General features: G+C 39.8%; 1 protein-coding gene and 1 long non-coding RNA gene across 4 annotated transcripts in view; one reads left to right on the top strand and one right to left on the bottom strand.

Moving 5' to 3' along the window:
• LOC140907365 (uncharacterized) overlaps positions 1-18,380 on the top strand; it is a 28,881-nt gene that overhangs the window by 4,664 nt on the left and 5,837 nt on the right. The gene's annotated exons all lie outside the window — the stretch shown is intronic.
• The window catches only part of ZDHHC3 (zDHHC palmitoyltransferase 3), a 31,493-nt gene continuing 21,950 nt past the window's right edge, over positions 8,838-18,380 (bottom strand). For all 3 annotated transcript variants that reach the window (XM_073333145.2, XM_073333143.2, XM_073333144.2), the window contains exons 5-7: positions 18,057-18,138; positions 13,388-13,518; positions 8,838-10,497 (exon numbers count right to left, since the gene is read on the bottom strand). In XM_073333145.2, coding sequence (XP_073189246.1) covers positions 10,339-10,497; positions 13,388-13,518; positions 18,057-18,138 — 372 coding nt within the window. In that variant the 3' untranslated portion in view covers positions 8,838-10,338. The remainder of the gene's footprint in view (positions 10,498-13,387; positions 13,519-18,056; positions 18,139-18,380) is intronic.

Consider the following 18,380-nt stretch of genomic DNA (forward strand, 5'->3'; position numbering starts at 1 on the left):
TTTTATAACACTGTAAATATACAGTAGGGCTTTTCAGAGGAAAAAAGACAACATCCCTACTCCAAAGACCTTACAATTTAAGGGACAGATCCTGCACATGCTTACCACGGGGCATAGTGCTTTCTTGTGGAGAGTAGATCTGGAGATTATAAGGGGACTACTCTCAGTAGCAGTCAATACACTCAGTAGGGTTTGAAGGATCAGGCACCAAGTTAAGACACAACTTGACAGGGATGGTAATACACATTGGAAGGGGAAGGGAAAAAAAGGGTTACATTGATAAGAGCCTGTGGTTTTTTTGGTTAACCATGAGTGTTTCTGGACAATTTGGTAAAAACAACAACAAAAATTTGTCTCAGATTGCCAGATAATAAAAGTACAGGCTGAGGCAAAACAAGACTTTCCTATTCATTGTAGGAGACAGATTCCGTGAAGACATTCTATCACTAGCTAGCGGTCTTCTTCAACAGAATCTCAACTGGCTTTGAAAACATTTACATCACGTTCCATTTGGGTTATTTGCTTTCGTGCGCCTCTTCGTTTTGTTTCTTAGTTTCAGGTAGGCCCAGAAGCAGACACAACCACATAAAAATAATAAGGGGAGGAGGAAACAGGGCTGTCGATTAATCGCAGTTAACTCACGCGATTAACTCAAAAATTAATTGCAATTAAAAAAAAATTAATAACAGTTGTAATCGCACAGTTAAATTTCAATTGGTATTCTGTTTATTAAATATTTTGGGTCTTTTTCTACATTTTCAAATATATTGATTTCAGTTACAACACAGAATACAAAGTGTACACTGCTCACTTTATAGTATTTTTATTACAAATATTTGCACTATAAAAATGATAAAAGAATAGTATTTTTAAATTAACCACATACAAGTGCCATAGTGCAGTCTCTTTATAATGAAAGTGCAATTTACAAATGTAGATTTTTTTTTGCTACATAACTGCACTCAAAAAAACAAAACAATGTACAACTTTAGCGTCTACAAGCCCACGCAGTCCTACTTCTCATTCAGCCAGTCACTAAGACAAGTTTGTTTACATTTACTGGGAGATAACGCTGCCCACTTATTTACAATGTCACCTGAAAATGAGAACAGACGTTCCTATTGCACTTTTGTAGCTGGCATTGCAAGGTATTTACGTTCCAGATATGCTAAACATTTGTATGCCCCTTCATGCTTTGGCCACCATTCCAGAGGACATGCTGATGACTCTCGTTAAAAAATAATGCGTGAATTAAATTTGTGACTGAACTCCTTGCGGGAGAATTGTATGTCTCCTGCTCGGTTTTACCTGCATTCTGCCATATATTTCATGTTCTAGCAGTCTTGGATGATGACCCAGCACATGTTTGTTTTAAGAACACTTTCACTGCAGATTTCACAAAACACAAAGAAGGTACCAATGTGAGATTCTAAAGAGATAGCTACAGCACTCGACCCAAGATTTAAGAATCTGAAGTGCGGTCCAAAATCTGAGAAGGACAAGGTGTGGAGCTTGCTTTCAGAAGTCTTAAAAGAGCAACACTCCGATGTAGAAACTACAGAACCCGAACCACCAAAAAAGAAAATCAACCTTCTGTTGGTGGCATCTGACTCAGATAATGAAAATGAACGTGTGTCGGTCTGCTCTGCTTTGGATTGTTATCGAGGAGAACCCGTGATCAGCATTGACGCATGTCCCCTGGAATTCTGGTTGAAGCATGAAGGGACATACGAATCTTTAGCGCATCTGGCGCACAAATATCTTGCAACACTGGCTACAACAGTGTCAGGGAAATGCCTGTTCTCACTTTCAGGTGACATTGTAAATAACAAGCTGGCAGCATTATCTCCTCCAAATGTAATCAAACTGGTTTGTCTTAGCAATTGGCTGAAGAAGAAGTAGAACTGATTGGACTTGTAGGCTCTAAAATTTTTACATTGTTTTATTTTTGAATGCAGGGTTTTTTTGTACATAATTCTACATTTGTAAGTTCAACTTTCATGATAAAGAGATTATCATGTACTTGTATTAGGTGAATTGAAAAATACTATTTCTTTTGTTTTTTACAATGCAAATATTTGTAATCAAAAGTAAATATAAAGTGAGCACTGTACACTTTGTGTTCTGGGTTGTAATTGAAATAAATATATTTGAAAATGTAGAAAACATCAAAAAAATTAAATAAATGGTATTTTATTATTAACTGTGCCATTAATCGCATGATTGTGATTAATTTTTTTAATTGCTTGACAGCTCTAGTAAAATACATGAGTCCTGCAGTCACGTTGAGCAGGAACAGGTGAAAATAAAAAAAGGAGAGGGGGAATATATCCCCTTCAAATGGTCACCACTCCCAAAGAAGCTGTGATTGTGCTCATGTCCAAGAAGCAGCAGCACCATTGGAATGCAACAAACAAATAAGTCTCTCTCACATGGTGAAATCCTAGCTCCACTGAAGTCAACGGACATTCTACTTTCCCCAGGTATTCTCAGGCAGGTCAGAAACAGTAGCTGAAATCTAATACGAAAGCCTGTTTTTATATGATACCCACTCTGACTTCAAAAAAGCTGAATGGCTTGTATCAGAACAGTCAGAGGCTTATCCAAAAAAATGTATTTTAACAAATAATTAATGTACAGTCCCTGCCATCATTTTATTTCAGCAAATATGTAACACGTGTGTGCCAGTTGTTCCTATTTTTCCCCAAGCAAAACAGATCCTATTTCCCATTCTAATAATTAGCCCTGATATAGCATTTCAAAGTAATTTACATTGCAAACATTAATTAGTCCTCACATAATCCAGTGTTGCTCCAGCCTTTTTACAGCTAGGGCAACTAAGGCCATGTCTACACTAGCACTTATGTCGGCAAAACTTTTGTCACTCAGGAGTGTGAAAAAAAAACACCTCCGAGTAACATAAATTTGGCCGGCATAAGTGCTGATATGAACAGCGCTACGTCAGCGGGAGACACTCACCCATCGACATAGCTTTTATGTTGACAGGAGAGCTCTCTTCCGTCAGCATAGAGCAGCTGCACGAGCGCTCTTACAGCAGCACAGCTATATCAGTACGGTTGTGCTGCTGTAAGCTTGTAAGTGTGGACATGGCCTAAGGCTGAGAGGTTAAATGACTTACCTCAGGCCAAACACCAAGACAGAACTAGAATACATGAGTTAAAAGGTCCAGTCTTATTTTCCCTCCTTAAATGTTCCCTTCCCCCCCCCCCACTAACTCCCCCATGTAGTTTCTTAAGTGTTCCTCTTCGCCCTCTTGCTTTGAAACACTGTTAGATAAAAGTGCACTTTGGGTGCAGAAGAGTGACAGTTGCTCACTTTACTATAGTCAGATACAACTACATCCTGAGCAGTTTACAGAAGAGATGTTCTGTTTGTTTCTGATGACAGAACAACAGCTTAGTATATAGAAGGACAGGTTTTCTTTTAAAGTAAGCTGTAGATATAGGAACAAACCTGATTCTTAATTCCTGTTGACTAGAGCACCTAGAAAAGTTTCAGATTTTCTCAATTTAAAAAGAAGGGAGGAGGCGCAATTTTTCTGAAATGTTTGCTCAAAAAGTTTTCCTGTTTTTCAACAAATTGCTTGTAGCCGCTGCCAGAGTCAGTGCATACTAACCCACATCAGATCATAAGGGGATTTATTTATTGTGACCCATGGCAGGGGACTGGAACAAAGACAGTCTCTTTTCAGTACTCCTGTGTGTCAAGTCATTACACACTAAGGCTGTGGGGTTTTATTTTATTTTAAATTCTGAACATTTTTCAAATGAGGCTGGTTGATACAGGTTCCATCTGGAACCTCTTTAATAAATAAAATCATCACCTACCTCTTACATCATAATGCCTTTCATCCATAGAGTTCTATGCTCTTCAGAGAGGAGGTAGGTTTCATTATCCCTGTGTTAGAGAAACTGAGGCATTGAGAGGGGAAGCAACTTGCCCAAGGTCACCTGACAGGCCAGTGGCAGGGCCAAACTATGGCTTCCTTGGGTTCTATAGAATTAAATTGATGGTAGCTAAGGTACCTGTTTTTACAAGGAAAAGATGACCGAAAAAGACTATTAAAAAAAGGCTAAAATATTCCTAAAATAAACTTTTCTTCATTCATATTCATTTGCAATATAGAATCTGTGTAGGACAATGTCGTTTGATAGAAAAGATTGTATTGGCCTCCTTTTAGGATGACTCATATAACTCATTTATGACTTTGCCACTCATGGGCTGTGTAACCTTTCCAACCCATGGTAATAAAACTTTTATATCTAGCATGTATTCTCATGTAAACATTTACTAACTATAAATGTGTAACTATCTAAAATATTCAATAGTGGTCACCTTTAAAAAGTCCACTTCTAACCAAGAATTGACAGCTGAATATTTTAAGATATTGACATTTAAGGCAATATTACAGCATGTCAGACACACACTTTAATGGAAGCTACTGTAACTAAGCAGGTTTCCTTCTTAAAAACAATCCTGCTATTAACAGCAAATAGAATTTCATGACACACTGATAAAGACTTGATCTGGCAGATTTACCATGCTGCCAAGATTCACGTATTCATCTGTTTTGTTTACTAAACAGTAGCAATATACCAGATTCACCTGTTATGTCTGCCAGTGAGTCAGTCACCATCACACTTAGGGCCTGATTCAAAGCCCATAGAAGTCAGTGGAATGGCTCCCCTTGCACAAATGAATGGGCATTGGATCAGGCCTTCAAATAGAAGAATCTCAGGCAGTAGCTGGAGTTACTCTGGGCTAAATTTATCCCCAGCACAATTCCAGTGATGTCAATGGAGTTACACCAGGATGAATTTGCCCATCTGTGGATCTGCCCTGAACTTTAAGACAGCTGAAATCTGAACTGGGAACTTCCTGGGTTAAAGGCAGCATCAGCACCTAGTGAGCCAAAAAAGGAGTTACTCCTTGAACAAACAATTAGGAACTGTGCAAAGCTGGGCAGTTGCTCTTTGCTTAATAAAACCTTTCCAGTGGTGGAAATGGAGCTTATACGTTTTACATTATTGGTTGGGCAGTCAGTAGAGATTTGCATTGCTTCTACTAGTACTGCACCTGACTTCTGGACAAATATGTCCAGATGTTTTCTGCACCATGGTCCCTTAAAGCTAAATCTGGGGTGCGAACATTTCATGAAAACAGAGAGCCTTTGTTGACATTTTGGAGAGCATTTTGCTTATTCATTTAACACTTGGACAGCAACCTCTTGTTCCAAGAATTGCTCAAGAGCCTCTTCGGTCACTATTTCAGGTGGAGTGACTGCTGCCACCCCAGATGGTGGAGCCTTTTTGCAACTCAGGCCTGAAAAAGGATTGAACCAGCTCAGGGAGAAATTACCACCAAAAGCCAGTTTCATCGCTTCCCAGCTGCTGACTTTTTCCCAAGTAGGTTTCTGATTCTTAAGACGCTCGATACCCTGTAGATGAAAAAGAAGAGATTTTTATCATTTATTACTGGCAATTATGCAGCACCCATTACTATAGAGGGGGCGCATGCATATGCATACATAATATCTATATCCATACTAATGATTGTGTCGTAATCTCCATTTAAGGCAGGGCAAAAATGTTTTGTTTTATACTTTACCGATTGAATCAAGTTTCCAAGTTTGGCGCGAGCACACACACAAATCTTCAGAGAACAACAATTTTCTATGTAATTCTTGCAGTAAAAGCTTCTTAATTTTTTGAGCACTCCCTAGTCAGCATAGAGTGGCTAAAGAGGAGACTTTACAGTGGCGCAGCTGCAGTGGTACAGCTGTACCGCTTTAAGCTCTCTAGTGTAGAGATAGCCTTGAATTGTGAGTTCTTCGCACCACAAACTGTCTTTTTGTTGTGTGTTTGTTTAGTGCCTATCACAACAGGGCCCTGGTCCATAAATGGGCAGCCTGGGCTTACTGTAACAAATAAATCTAGAGTAAGAACTTCCTCCATCCTTAATTAAAAATATTGGGTCTTTATTAAAGATCTTCTCTCGGAATTCTGCTAAAGTTAAATAGGAACAGAGTCTAAGAATACTTTCCTCTCATTATTGTGATGTTATAATTCTACTGGTTCTCTAATTATCCATAGATTCTTTAAGGAGAACTTGGCTGAAAAATCATCCCAGGCTTTGCTTTTATCTGATCAGAGTGTAACCACCACTTTACAAGTAGGAGGCCTGATAAATAATTTGATACAGGTTTTCAGATAGTGGCAGTTGTAGTTTCAAAATAGAGATTTGGATTTGGTATAGGCAGGCAGGAGAGGAAGAGCACCATGCAGTTCTGTGCATTAAACTGGAACCTTTTTCACAGTTCATTTAGAGCAGTTTTCCATTTGTTCACACAAGCCAGAATTTTAAAAAAGACTTTTGAGAACGCCCGTAGCCTAAACAGCTTCCAGAAGGGATGAGGAACTGCGTGGCTTTGACAACGTATTATACACTCTAACAGGAAACCCTTGCAAACGTAGGCACCATTACGGTCATTGCTGCTTGGCGAGTATGGTGCTCAGCTTCTGTTCTTCTGTCAGGCAGTACTGGAGACAGGCAATATTCACACACACAAAAACAATGCCTTTCTAGCCCTGTTTAAAACTATTGCTTAGTTTCTCACAGGGACATGAACAAGTCTGCTTCTGAGTCCTGCAATTGCACTATTGGAGTGGTGAGCTTGAAGCACTTTTCATCTTAAAGCACAGAAGCAGGTTAGGTTCTCTGCAGTTTGCTAGCCAACGCGGAAGCTATCTGCAGTTAGAAACAAACCATTACTATCCTCACTGCTGTTATTTTTAAGAACTAGTGCAAGTGTGTGTAACAGGAAGGGAAGAGATGGGAAACGAAGCTCTTTTTCTATTGCTTAAACTGATTCCCAAACAGCAGAGCCTATAGGCCTGGTTCACCATTGTGTTAATTCCTTTTTCACAGTTCTGTGGTGAAGTGGAGTAACAGCGCTATAACTTTTGGGTAGCATTTTTTTAAATTTTAGATCCCACACATTATCTAGTAATTTAGGCTGTCATGTACACAAGCTCAACAGGAGGTTGTGCTAATTAGACAGAGTGCAGTTAATCTGATAATCCTGTTGTGCAGTACCCAGCAATCCATTTAACATGTATTCAGGACATGGAGATTGCGGACTATTAAAACTCTGTGTCCTGATCTAATATGGTGTCACCTGTGCTGCTGTCAGGACGGTCTAAAGAGATAGACTAGAGAGGGGATGGTTTAAGAAGGAAAAGTGTCTAAGACATGTAAAAAAAGACTCTAAAAAGAAGAGAAATAGTGATACAAAACTAGGAAAAAACAGCACCTTGCACAAAGCTTAGTTAGTAATATTCCAAAGTCATGGGTTCACGAGTACTCATTTAAAGTTAGTTCTCAAATGAAAACACAGGAAATGCTGCTTACCATTTGAATGCATGAGAAAGGCAGGAGAATTTCAAAAATAAAGTCAAGTAATGTATCACTTCTGGGAATTAAAAAAAAACGACTTACCTTGACACAATTTGGTAAGTCTGCCTCTCACACATTCAAATACTGAGCTGCATCTCACTGTACCTCCTTCTGGGAAGTATCAGTAAAATGACAGACCATTGGTCACTGTCAGATATACACAGTTCTGGAAATAGAGAAAACCACGGGTATTTCTAAAAGCTGTTTTGAAATTTCACTTAAAAGAAAAGTGTACTATATTACTATATGTAATCACAGCAGTTATCCTCCAAATAACCATTGTCTGATAACATTTGGATTTGAGAGGAAAAAAAGTTTACCAAATGTAAAACCAATAAAATGTTCTGGCATTTTAGTTACTCATGTAAACTACCCTGTGGTATGTAAATATAATTGCTATAATGCATGAGAAAGGCAGACCACAAACGAACTAGAAACAAAAAGGAAAGGAGTACTTGTGGCACCTTAGAGACAAACCAATTTATTTGAGCATGAGCTTTCGTGAGCTACAGCTCACTTCATCGGATGCATACTGTGGAAACTAAGGTGCCACAAGTACTTCTTTTCTTTTTGCGAATACAGACTAACACGGCTGTTACTCTGAAACCTGAACTAGAAACAGTGGAATTTGCCAGTCAGAGAAATGTTAAAGGGTAAACTAATATAGCAAAAATACACGTTTTTTAATTTTCAGTTTTAATAATCTGGATTAACATACTGGATTGTGTTTTTAAAATGTTACAGGACCAGAGTGTAGGCAGGTGTAAATCAGTATAGCTTCATGCTCTCACTGGCTAAGCCAATTTATATCAGCTGAGGATCTGACCCATGATTTTTAACCAGACAGCATCACTCATTAAATCCTCTATCATACCACAAATTAGAATTAAAGAGGTAAACATATTCTGGGGTTTTCAAACACACACATGAGAATGGGTTTCCCAGTAGAGATTGATAATAAAGAAAAATAAAAAAAGTCTTTCTGGTCATGTAACTGTCCCTTAAGAACTGTGTGCATGCTAAAGGTATCTTTCTTCCACCAATGTCTCCTGTTGAAGCATATAATGAGGTCATAGAAGCCTCTGTGTGCATTCCTAGAGCAACAGATTGAGATATATGAACACACTACTGTGGATTTACTCCTCAGCAAGCAGGAGAAAAATATGGGGTCTGGATGTAGTAAATGTAGTTAACCTTTAGGTGGTTAAATAGCTAACAGTGCATTACTGATTAACTACTTTTTAAACTTAAAAACTGGAGCACCAAAGTTATTTCACCTTCATGCTTCTCCCAGCTTGGATGCAGACGAAAATTTAAAGACATTTAAATTGTGCAAACATTTAGAGTAGGAAAGGAGCAGAAACAGTTTTTGGAAAAGTTTTATTGCATTTGTTTTCCATATGGAAGCATTGACAGAATTGAAAAGATGCAGCATTCACATTACTTTCAAAGTGAGACAGATCCATTAGCCTTTTCCTCCCTGTACTTCCCTCCCTCCGCCCCCATGGCTTCGATTCAGCCTAATAGGTCATTTTACAAAATAAAAGTGTTTTTAAAAAAAGGAAAGGTTACACCGGAATCTATGGATACAACTTATTTACACTTTTCCTTTATGATTGATTGATGGGTCCGACTGGCACTATGCTAATTGCCCCTTTTCAAAATGATCCAGAATATAATAAAATTCCTGTCCAGATACAAAAACATTAGTTTCAGTCACATAAGATTTAGTTTTACCTGAATTTGTTTTTGATGGAATGCCCTCTGTCCCTCTGTCAACCGTTTACAGCACAGAGGTTACTATTCACACAGTCATGACAGTAGGCATGCATACTCCTTAACACTGACATTTCCCAATTTAAAATATTTATACGTATGAACATAAGAAGAGATTTTCAAAGTTGTAAAGATGGGTAGTCCTAAGAACAGAAAATTAATTCTCACAGGTAGACCTACACAAACCATCAGTGCTAAGCTTTTATGGCAAATTGTCATGTTCTACATGTTAACACTGTTGAGTAGGCATCACTTCAACAGCTTGTTTATCAAAGACAGACATATACAAACAAGATCTTAAGAGTTTTAAAATGAAATTTCTTTTTTCCTCTAAGTGTAAGGCATTTAATTGAGAAAGTCTTCCACCAAAGCGGCCATATTTTCCCTAGAGGGGCAACATTACCTGCTTACAAGGGAGGGAGCAGACAAAATAATGCCAGAAAGACGGAATCAATTTTGTCTCTGGAAACAAAAAAGGTGGTATTGGCAACATTTGTTTTAAATACTTTAACTGCATGTGACCACAGTATTCATTGGCTCTCGCATAGCATCCCACCCTCGTCTTCCACCTTTCAGTGTTCAATAAGCCAAGTATCTATTTCCCAGTTGAAGTCCTCTCTTACGAAAGAAACTCACTGCCCAGTCAGAGCTGTACACACCATTAGCAGGTCTGAAGAGATCTGTGTAGGAATGTGGCACCGTTGGCACTTACACAGATATCCTCGCAGTCTAGAGACAGCAGGACAGTCTACTGAGTTAGCAGAGACAGGAACAACAGAGAAAGAGGGTCTCCTTCACATTAGTTATGCCATACCAGAAAGCAGATAGAAACAAAGGCAAGTAAAGTTAACAAGTTTAAAAAAAACACAGGGAAAAGAAGATGCTTCAGCCACCAGAGACATAGTATTATCTAAAATTGCCGAACACAGGGCTTTTTTTCTTTTTTTTTCTCTGCAATGAACAGCCTTTAACAGACATAAAAAGAGTTTCTGTTTTCCATTTTGTTCTAAACATTCATATAAAAATTATATAACAGTAGTGCTGAAATGTGGTTTTATTTTAGTGGAAATTCTGGTCAAGAATTCTTCAGACCACATACTGGTAGGGGTCTGCCTTTCCTTGGTCTGGAGTAGCGAATGGGCTAAGCCATGCTATAGAGAACGGATGGCCAAATACTGCTTTCATGTTCATCCATTTTGTTTTTTTAGCCCATCTTCTCTCTTCCTTTTTCAATTGTTCTATTCCCTGAAAACAGAAATATCACACTTTCAGTCAAGCACTTAATTGCTGTGGTTCTGCTTTCAGGAAAAGGATCTCTCAATTACCCCTTATTGCATGGATGGAGTAAGAAAATACAAAATTTACCTATAGAGAGCCTTTCCTTTAAAAAAGGATAGGAAATATTCCTTGGAAAACAAAATTGCCATTTTTGATCACATTTAAAAATATGCTCAAACCTCTTAAAAAATACCCTACAATTGTTACATATGTCAATTTTAAAACAGAATTACAACATGTACTTTCATTGGATGAAAGCATTCCATATGCCTATGTTGGATAAGGGAAAGTTTTATATGAACCCATTTATATATTTGCAGACAAAAAAAACCCAAGAGAATCCCTATAATGCTCCCAGATTCACCATGCAAGTTCAGGAAATGCCCTCTGTTCAGCAGGGCTGAATGTACCCAGTGCCTCTTAAAACTGCTGCCAAAACATGCATGGGCAGACAGCAGGGAGAAAGTTAAATAAGTATACTGAATGAAGAGAAAAAAATTGATATTGGTTTAGTAAAGATTAGAGGGAGAGCAAAAATAAGCTTTCAAGCAATCAGTTGAAACAGTCCTTAATCAATCACGTAAAAAAATCCTTATAATATTTGCAATCCATAAAATAAATTAGGTCTTAAGCATACAGCTCTTGTTGCTATAAATGCATTGTTTGGTTTGAGTAGAGAATGATAATCCTTGATTCCAGCTATCTGTAATGGGCAGACCATTTCAGTCTTTAATTTAGAGCCTTTTTGCAAAATCCTCTTCTTCCTGTCTATTGTTAATAAATGGATCCCCTGCACTGCAGCTCAGTGCACTGTAGAACAAGTGTGAGTCTTCAACTCCCAGTCCTGGAAGTTATGTGCAAGCAGGAGTATGGGCAGCTCCAAAGAGGGAATAAGCACTTTGCCCTGCTCACTGGTGATGCCATCTCCATAGGTAACACAAGGAGCAAAATTTCAGGCTCTGTCAGAAACTGATCTAGCCCTCTTCTAGCAGAGGAGAATCACCACTGTGGGGTATATATGAGAGGGTGGGGTGAGGATGGGAGATTCTCAGAGCTCAAGTCTGCATTGGAGGAAACTTACTCCAGCCCAACAAAATGCAAGGTGAAAGAAGAAGTAAAAAAGACCACATTTAATAGCATTTCTTTTCAAAGTGTTCCTCAACATAAGAATCACATGCTAAATAGACGCAACCTTGGTGCTAACAAATGATGTGTAACACAGGTGACATAGAAGGAAGTTGTAAAAGAATAAAAGCCCTCCCCCTGCCTTTAAAAACCTCAGGACCCTATATTCAGGAACCTATATCCATATGTACATAAACAATATAAGTGACTATTTCTAAAGATGCCCAGCGTGTGTGAAAATCAGGGCACTTATTTAAAGTGCCTAGCTTTAGGCACCCATTCAGTAATGACTTTAGAGACACCACCATTAATTTATGTAAGCTGATACATTTTGTCTTGGTAGGAGCCAGTTGTTCAGCAATATACTCTCCTGGGACCCTACTCAGCAGAAAATATCTGCAACTTTCCCTGGAACAAAGTAGACCTGAATGCAAGTATCATGAAGCTAGCTAGGGAATGAAGAGCTGAGAGAAGCAGACTGCTCTCACATGGTCCTGAATGCTGGATTCTAACTTTGTTTAAACTCTCCATAGACTTGCCCACTAAACACAGGGGTTCCCATACTGTCAGCTGCGGGCCACTGACAGTCCCTCTGCCATGGGTGGAGTTTGGGAGGGCATTGCCCCGCAAACTGTATACGTTGATGGAGTGGTGGCCAGTGATGGCACCTGCCCAGGACCGGAAGAGCCCAGTGCTGCCGGTGGATGGCAGAAGGCGAAGAGGAGCCACCAGGCAATGGGCAGAGGGTGCAGAGAAGGGGCCGGCTCTGAGAGGTAACCAGCGGGTTCCGTCACTGTCGGGCCCCTTGGAGAATCAGGCCTTCACCCTCTCCTCTGCCCCTGGGACTGGGGCTTGGCAGTGCTGCTCTGTTCCCACCTGGACAATGCCGTGATCGGGACAATCAGATAATGGCTGGGCCCAGCCTGAGTTCTTGCCTATGCCTGAGATTGGCGGCCCCCAAGCCCTTCCCTTGTTTCCGGGCAAGGGGTGCCTGTGAGGCACGCCAGGGTGTTGGGTGGGTGACAGGGCTGCCAGGTGACAAGCTCAAAGTACTCAGTAGGCTGCTGAAGTGGAGGGTGTCGGCAGGGGCTGGCTGTGGCCCCTTCACCCTCTTGCTGGCCCTGGTCCCTGCTGAGGCGAGGGACCCCGCAGTGCCCCTCTCTCTGTCAGACACGTGTTGACAGAGGGCCGCAGTGCCCATTGCAGCTGCCCAGGTGGGCCTCAGGGGGAAAAAGTTGGGAAACCCTAAGACACTCAGTTGTGGCCTCTTTAAGGTTATCACTTCCCCCAACCTACCCAATTAGGTTACCTAAGGAAGATCTTGGACTTCTGTTAAGCTATGACAGACACTCTGAGCATGACTGGTGAAGTCTGATACCATTCTCAAGGGTAAAAGTACTATTACAAGTCAGGGACTTCACCTTTGAAGAAGAGGAGGGCAGGATGCAGTGCTGAATAAGGGACTCCACAGTCTCTGTGTAACCTCCACATTGTTGCCTTATGCTGGTTAAGATAAAAATATCACTCACTGTTGCTGTAGTTGCAATATCCTCACACTACTCAACTTCTTATGCTAGCCATCTAGAGTGAACTCAGCCACTGTGCAGGCTTAGTTTATTTTATATCAGCCTCAGAAGATCCAACGCATGCTAGAGCAGTGAAGGAGAACCACATGACATTTCATAGATCTTACAACTGTGAGCGAGGAAACGCATGACCATGGAGAACTCACCGTTTCGTCAGTGCAGATGGAGTGTACCTGGGTCCCAAACATTACAGATGTGAAGATAAGAAACAAGAGAGCCTCAAAACACAAGAGGATAAGAAGGATCACTGTAGTTGGTGGAGAGAAGGAGCTGCATTCTGTGAAAGCATGACAAAACAATGAATACTCAAAAATATGGGACTAGGGAACAGAGCCCACATGTAAAACTACAAACACGTGTTACTAAGCAGTAAATTCTGCCACTGATATTACATATCAGGTTATCTCAAGTTCTCAACAGTTAGTCAAACAAAATTCTCCTATCAAAATAAGAAACTGACATGACTTCCATAATCAGAGGCCTACTGAAAGGGTATGTGATTCCCAAGGAAGTGAGATACCAAGATAATTAGTACTGTTAATTTGAAGAAAAAGAAACTTGTGCTGTGATATGTATGGCATGCAATTTTCTTTTCCAACTAAGCCCCCCTCGAGTGCTCTCACCTGGACCCCACCACTCGCACATTCTATCCGTAGAGTTTTTACTAATTTTCTCTATGATTAAATCCATTAGGAAGGGGCACCTCAAGTTGATGCTCAGGACACAGAGGAAACCAGAGAAGATTACTTCAGTAGCACCAATTGTCCATTATAAAAAGCATAGCATGTTCCTTTCATAACTGACTTTTGAAGACCAAGAAAGATTATATATTCTTGGTTCTTTCAAACCCATCCCCTTTTTCCCATAAGGTTTATCTATACTGAAATGTCCCTGCAAGGTTAAGCAGGGTTTAAAAGGGTAGCTGTGAAAGTCTTATGACTGGAATATTGGTATAGAGGGATATAGCTTATTCAGGAAGAACCAGCAAGAGAAACAGGGAGGAGGTATTGCATTATGTATCAAGAATATATACACCTGTTCTGAGGTCCACAAGGAGGTGAGAGGCAGAAAGTCTCTAGGTAAAGATAAAAGGGATAAAAAAGTAGGAGTGATGTCACGGTAGGTGTCTACTATAGACCTCCAAATTGGGAAGACAAGATCGATGAGGCATTTCCTGAACAAACAACAGAAATATCCAAAACACAAGGCCTTGTAGTAATGGGGGACTTTTAACTACCCAGACACCTGTTGGGAAAGTAATACAGCAAAACACAACATTTCCTATAATTCTTGGAGTGTACTGGAGACAAAGTTTCAGAAAGTGGAGGAAGTAACCAGGGGAGGGAGGGAACAACCATTTTAGATTGATTCTGACAGGAAGAAACTGGTAACTAATCTGAATGTGGAAGGCAATTTGGGTGAAAGTGATCATGAAATGATAGCCTTTATGATTCTAAGGAAAGGAAGGAGTGAGTGAGAGGAGCAAAATGAGGAGAATGGACTTCAAAAAAGCAGACTTTAACAAACTCAGAGAAGTGGTATATAAGGTCCCATGGGGGAAAAAAATCTAAGGGGAAAAAGTAGTTCAGAAGAGCTGACAGTTTCTCAAGGAGACATTATTTAAGGTGCAACTGCAAACTATCCTGATGCAAAGGAAAGACAGGAAGAATAGTAAGAAGCCAATATAGTTCCATCAGGAGCTCTTTAATGACCTTGAAATCAAAAAGGAATCCTACAAAAAGTGGAAACATGGACTAATTGCTAAGAAGAAGTACAAAAGAACAGCATAAGAATGTAGGGACAAAATCAGAAAGTCTAAAGGCACAAAATGAGTTACACCTAGTGAGGGACATAAAAGGCAAAGAAAAAGAGGTTCTTTAAATACATTAGGAGCAAGAGAAAAAATGAAGGAAAGTGTAGGTCCCCTATTTAGCAGGGAAGGAGAGCTAATAACTGATGACACCAAGAAGGCAGAGGTGTTTAATGCCTATTTTGCTTCAGTCTTCACTAAATAGGGCAATGATGAGCAACAAGAGGAAGGAATGCAAGCCAAGTAGGGAAAGAAAAGGTTAAAAGAAGATTTAGATAAGTTAGTTGTACTCAAGTCAGCAGGCCCTGGTGAAATTCATCCTAGCATACTTAAGGAACTAGCTGAAGCAATCTTGGAATGATTAGCAATTATCTTTGAGAACTCATGGAGGTTGGGTGAGATCCCAGAGACCTGGAGAAGGGCAAAACATAGCACCTATCTTTAAAAGGGGAACAATGAGGACCAGGGGGGAATTATAGACCAGTCATCCTAACTTCGATACCTGGACAGATACTGGAACAAATTATTAAACATTTGATTTGTGAACACCCGGAGGATAACAGGGTTATAAGGAATAGCCAGTATGGATTTGTCAAGAACAAGTCATGCCAGACTAACCTAATTTCCTTCTTTGACAGGGTTTCTAGCTTAATGGATGAAGGGAAGTTGTAGACATGATACCTGATTTTAGTAAGTCTTTGATATAGTCCCACATGACATTCTCATAGGCAAACTAGGGAAATGCAGTCTACATTAAATTACTATAAAGGTGGGTGCACAACAGGTTGAGACACCGTACTCAAAGAATAGTTATCAGTGGTCTGATATCAAACTGGGAGGACATATTTAGTGGGGTCCTGCAGGGGTCAGTTCTGGATCTGGTATTATTCAATATTGGTAATTGATAATGGAGGAATGTAGGCTTATAACATTTGAGGAAGATAAACTGGGAGGGGTTACAAGCACGTTGCAGGACTGGATTAGCGTGTCCAGTTCTGGGCATTACACTATAGGAAAGATATGGATAAACTGGAGAGAATCCAGAGAAAAGCAACAAAATTGATAAAAGATTTAGAAAACTTGATCTATGAGGAAAGATTTTAAAAAACTGGGCATGTTTAGTCTTGAGAAAAGAAGACAAAGAGGGGACCAGATAGTCTTCAAATATGCTAGGGCCATTATAAAGAAGGAGAACAATTGTTCTCCATGTCCACTGAAGGTAGAAGAAGAAAAGGGCTTACTTTTCAGCAAAGGAGATTTAGATTAGATATTAGGAAAAACCTTCTAATTATAAGTGTAATTAAGCTCTGGTATATGCTTCCAAGGAAGGATGTGGAATCTCCATCACTGGAGGGTTTTAAGAACAGGTTGGACAAACACCTGCCAGGGATGGTCTAGATCAGTAATTCTCAACTTTTGTACTGGTGACCCCTTTCACATAGTAAGCCTCCGAGTGTGACCCCCCCCTTATAAATTAAAAACACTTTTTTATATATTTAACCCCATTATAAATGCTGGATGCAAAGCAGGGTTTGGGTTGGAGGCGAACAGCTCATGACCCCCATGTAATAACCTCATGACCCCCTCAGTGGTCCCGACCCCCAGTTTGAGAACCCCTAGTCTAGATTTATTTGGTCCTGCCTCAGTGCAGGAGACTGGACCTGATGACCTCCTAAGGTCTCTTCCAGCCCTGCATTTCTGTGAGTCTAGGAAAGTGAGGGGGAAATAAGAAAAAAGAAAAATGATACAAACAATATTTAATTACTAGCTTATGAATTAATTCTAATATATTCTCAATTCTGTGAAATCAAATATTGAGAACTGCTTAAAAACAGTTCTTTTCCCACAAGTACACCAATTGCAGATATTGCCGTGACCAAGGATTCTAAATTTTACCAGACACCTAATACCCAGAGGCCAATACAGAAAAGATGAGGACCCCATCAATAGGGTCCAGGGTCAGCAGTAACTACAGAAACTCAGATGCACCCCCCAGCTGCTTTCTGCCAGGGTCCTGCCCCCTGAATCCTGCTCAGCGATTCCATACCTGAAAAAGAGAAGCAGCTCACTTTTCATTAGCTCTCTAGAGCCTGATTATTTTGGAGAGGGAAAGGAACCCTCCTTTATTTTACCACTCCCACAGCCTCCTTCTGCCCACTGTGGGCAGCTGCAGATTTTATCAGTTTAACTCTGTGCCTGCCTGGCAAAGTTATGAGCTGCAGGCTTGCAATACATTAGTTCCCATTTGTAAGGTTTTCTTCACAGTTCTAATGACTAAAATTGTAATTATTTCAAAGTGAAAACTTAAATCCTGCAAAAATTGAAACTCATCCTCCTGCATGCAAATACATGCACATACACCCACCCACCTCTAAGATAAACTTTTCTACTTGGTATTGGCAAGTGGATTGATCAAGCCCTGGCTCTTTTTAAAAATAAATCAATCTACCTAACTACTGTGGATTAAACCTGATGGTTTAAAGCAGCTTTGTAAAATTCTACTCATTGACTTTTCCAGCATGAGGTGTTTTTAGGTTTTGGAGGGCAGGGAGAGTTGTCTGAACATGTGAGAGTGCATTTTTGCATCTGAGCTGATCAGTTTTCTCAACAGTTTTGCAGGGCTGGTTTCTATTATGTGATTGTAAAAGAGCCCATGCATTCTCCCCATCTCACTTTAGCATGCAGGAATTATCAGTGATACATTCATGTATACACTAATCTTTTCCTATGTACTGAGATAGAGCCTTAATATTCTATCTGTTCTCCAGGTTATGTATGGTGTGTGTTTAAATAGGACTTAACCCTTCAGGAATTTTCTGTCCTAACAGGATAGGTGGAATTTTAAAACTCCAGGAATGGTCACAAAAATAAAAAGTAGCTCATAACATTAACAGCATTCTCTGGCAACAAGCAGTAAAAAAAGCTGCCTTTCCCCTAAACTATATCACAATGCTGTCTCTACAGGTTAATTTGGTATTTGAAAGGAATACTGTGTCAATACTCACTTGTCCAGTCTTCTTCAAAGCAATACAGGAAGTGAAATCCCACCATGATTAGGGCATGCATGGAAATTAGTGCTATATACATCTGAAACAACAAGGTATTTAAAATATTTTTAAGCATAGCTGTAAAAGCTGCTTATACACATATGTCCAAATGAACTACATTAAAAATGTTAAGGCTGCAAAGTCGAGCACTAAAAAATTAGGAAATGCCAAAACTAAGGTAGACAATCTTAATTTGGCCCCCTTGTGCATATGCATTCTGATACAATCTTGTTGTATGATAACAACACCTCGCCCTTATATAGCACTTTTCATCAGTAGATC

Source organism: Lepidochelys kempii, chromosome 2 (genome assembly GCF_965140285.1).
Source record: "Lepidochelys kempii isolate rLepKem1 chromosome 2, rLepKem1.hap1, whole genome shotgun sequence".
Lineage (NCBI taxonomy): Eukaryota > Metazoa > Chordata > Testudines > Cheloniidae > Lepidochelys > Lepidochelys kempii.